The 3429-nt window shown below is 38.1% G+C and overlaps 1 protein-coding gene across 1 annotated transcript in view; it reads left to right on the forward strand.

The window, feature by feature from the left end:
- Positions 1-759: 759 nt before the first annotated feature.
- Positions 760-3429, forward strand: part of kptn (kaptin (actin binding protein)) — a 51596-nt gene continuing 48926 nt past the window's right edge. Inside the window, exons 1-2 of the mRNA XM_037688023.1 lie at positions 760-1178; positions 1271-1353. Coding sequence (XP_037543951.1) covers positions 977-1178; positions 1271-1353 — 285 coding nt within the window. The 5' untranslated portion in view covers positions 760-976. The remainder of the gene's footprint in view (positions 1179-1270; positions 1354-3429) is intronic.

Here is a 3429-nt window from a genome sequence, read left to right on the forward strand (position 1 = left end):
GCGATGGGTTTATTAATTACATTTATATGGATACCATCACATATAGGAATAAAAGGAAATGAGTTGGCAGATAAATATGCAAAACAAGCAACAAAAAATACTTACATTGATATATTGGTACCATTCAGTAAAGGAGAAATCAAATCAGTTATTAAACAAAAGGTGAAGGAAAGATGGCAGAAACAGTGGAAAGAAGAAAGAACTGGCAGGTGGCTTTATAACATTCAAAGGAAAGTTGGTGTAATGAGGAGAACAGGACGAAATAGAAAGGAGGAAACAGTCATATCCAGATTACGTTTTGGCCACACAAGATTAAACAGTACATTGTTTAAAATGGGAAAACATCATACAGGAAAATGTGACTTTTGTTTCCAAGAAGAGACAGTGAATCATGTTTTATTATTCTGTCCCAAATATTCAGCTGAGAGAAAGGAACTGGCACATAGACTACAGGTCAACAAACTACAGTTGAATATACAGGATCTTTTGGATAAACTTCTCACTTCTGAACATATAGTTTTTTTGTTTTTTGTTAAGCTACCTTAAGAAGACGGAAATAATCGAGAGAATATATATTTTTTTTTTCTTATTTTCTTATTATTTTATTTAGTTAATTATAATAATAATTATTATTATTATTATTTATTTTTGTTAAAACCTGTGTAGTATTTAGTTAGCATCCCGAGCCACACTCCATTCCAGTAGATGGCGGTAATGCACACCATAAGTTGTTTGTCAACCGCCAATAAAACTGAAGAAGAAGAAGAATAAGAAGAAGAAGAAGAAGAAGAAGAGTCAAGAGTTGACTACGGATCGGGTTCTGCAACAGATTGGGTAACCACAAAGAACCACAAGAGCAAACAGAAGATGAATAATGTTCTCTGTGAGAGAAGTAAAGGGACTTCTACACAAACATGAACAGGTTAAATGAATAAAAGTTTAAAAGTCAACGAGCTCAGTCCAGACCCGGTCCAGTATGCTCGGGGAGTCGTATTCGTTCGTGGAGGACAGTTTCAGCCGGTTCCCGTCTCAGAGCAACATTTACGGGCTGTGTGAGGCCGGGGAGCAGCAGCTGCTGGCGGCCACTCTCAAAGGGAAGGTGGTGTGTTTCAAGTACCAGGAGCTGCAGCACAAAGTCCGGCCGGTGGCCAAGGAGGTTCAGTTCACTTATATACCAGGTACCAGCGAGTTAACTGGCTTCCTGTTCTTTTAAAGAACATATGATTTAAAAAGTAGTTTAAAAACCGATGTGTTCGTCTTCTTTCTCTAGTGGACGCAGAAATCGTATCAATTGATGCCTTCAACAAGTCTTCGCCTAAAAGAGGCCTGGTGGTGGGCATCACCTTCATAAAGGTACACTGTGGTTTTAATTTGGGCTGTAAAACATTTCTCCTGGTAGAAGTGATGCTAATGACTCCGGTAAAGCTGCAGACATTAATGCAGACATGTCGTACTTCGCCTAGCTGTTTTTGTTACATTTTTTAAATACCATTTTATTTTCACTTATTCTCAGTTTGTATGCATGTAAAATTTGTATGTTGTCTCTGTTGTCCACTGTTGTCATCATTCTTTGTTAAAATCAAGTCTCTTGTAAATGAGTCCCCGAGGCTCAATGGGATTAACCTTCTAAATAAAGGTTGAATGAAACAAAAAGCCATTAGGAAACCTTATTCTTGCCCAAATAAAGAGTGCTCGATTACCATATTTTTCAGACTATAAGGTGCACTTAAATCCTTTAATTTTCTCAAAAATCGACTGTGAGCCTTGTAATCATGTGCACTTTATGTATTAATTAATTCTGGTTGTGCTTTCTGACCTCGTACCGATTTTATGTGGTTATTGTGAAAGAATTGAATAAAGTTTGACTTATCTCTTTTGTTTCGCTTAATGCACCTTATAATCTGGTGCGCTTTATAATCTGAAAAATATGGTACAACATTCTTTATGGCTGGGCATTCTTTGCGCAAGCGCCGTTGCGTATGGCGTACAAAAACGGTAACATTTCACCAGATTTCTTAATTGATTTTACACTTTAAAAGCACGTTTCTCATCAAGTTTGAGGAAAGTCAGCTGTGGATTTTAAAGACATTTCAACTTTAATGCACGTTAACACACAGCGTCGGGTCTGTGCTCATTATGTTTATGGGCGAGTGAAATACAAACTCAACATCACCACTAGACTTGTACTCGTGTTCAACACTACTCATCTAAAATATGTTTCTCACCGAGACTGAGGAAAATAAATTGTTGGGTTTTAAGGAAATTTCAACTTTAATGCACGTCTATAAACATGTAGTGCAGACATGAAAGGTAAGGGCTAAAGGTTGTTGTAATGGTGCACTCGTGATTTGGGCAAGAGTAAGGTTTCTGAATCCGGGGAGGGCTTTCCCTCACTTGTTAAAGCAGCATGTCACTGGGTTGACACTGCTAGACAAGTTGACGAACAGCATTTGAGAGACATCAAGGTTGGTTGCACTCACAGCGGTTTACAATTTTTTCTTGTGAGCTGCAGAGCCTCAACTCTAATCTTTGAATTTTGTACACGATCCAAAGAATGTGCAACAAATCTTCATTCAAAATGGTGCTATATGTTTCCTGCTGTCTCAGAAGCACTGGAGTTGTATTTGGACACTTGCACAGGGGCTCTCCTCTGACAAGAATAACATGTTCAGGTCTTAATCTGCCTATTTTCAGCTTTATTTTGGTACAAACCGGATTCCAAAAAAAGTTGGGACACTAAACAAATTGTGAATAAAAACTGAATGCAATGATGTGGAGATGGCAAATGTCAATGTTTTATTCGTAATATAACATAGATGACAGATCAAAAGTTTAATCTGAGTAAATGTAACATTTTAAAGAAAAAATATGTTGATTCAAAATTTCAGTGTCAACAAATCCCAAAAAAGTTGGGACAAGTAGCAATAAGTGGCTGGAAAAAGGAAATTGATCATATAACGAACAGCTGGAAGACAAATTAACACTAATTAGGTCAATTGACAACATGATTGGGTATAAAAAGAGCTTCTCAGAGTGTCAGTGTCTCTCAGAAGCCAAGATGGTAAGAGGATCACCAATTCCACCATTGTTGCGCAGAAACATAGTGCAGCAATACCAGAATGGTGTTACCCAGCGTAAAATAGCAAAGACTTTTAAGTTATCATCATCGACCGTGCATAACATCATCAAAAGATTCAGAGAATCTGGAACAATCGCTGTGCGTAATGGTCAAGGCCGTAAAACTCTACTGGATGCTCGTGATCTCCGGGCCCTTAAACGTCACTGCACCTCAAAAAGGAATGCCACTGTCAAGGAAATAACAGAATGGGTTCAGGAATACTTCCAGAAAGCATTGTCAGTGAAACAATCCACTGTGCCATCGGCCGTTGCCAGCTGAAACTCTACAGTGCAAAGAGGAAGCCATTTCTA

This window comes from Nematolebias whitei, chromosome 14, assembly GCF_014905685.2.
Source record: "Nematolebias whitei isolate Nwh7 chromosome 14, NemWhi1, whole genome shotgun sequence".
NCBI classification, from domain to species: domain Eukaryota; kingdom Metazoa; phylum Chordata; class Actinopteri; order Cyprinodontiformes; family Rivulidae; genus Nematolebias; species Nematolebias whitei.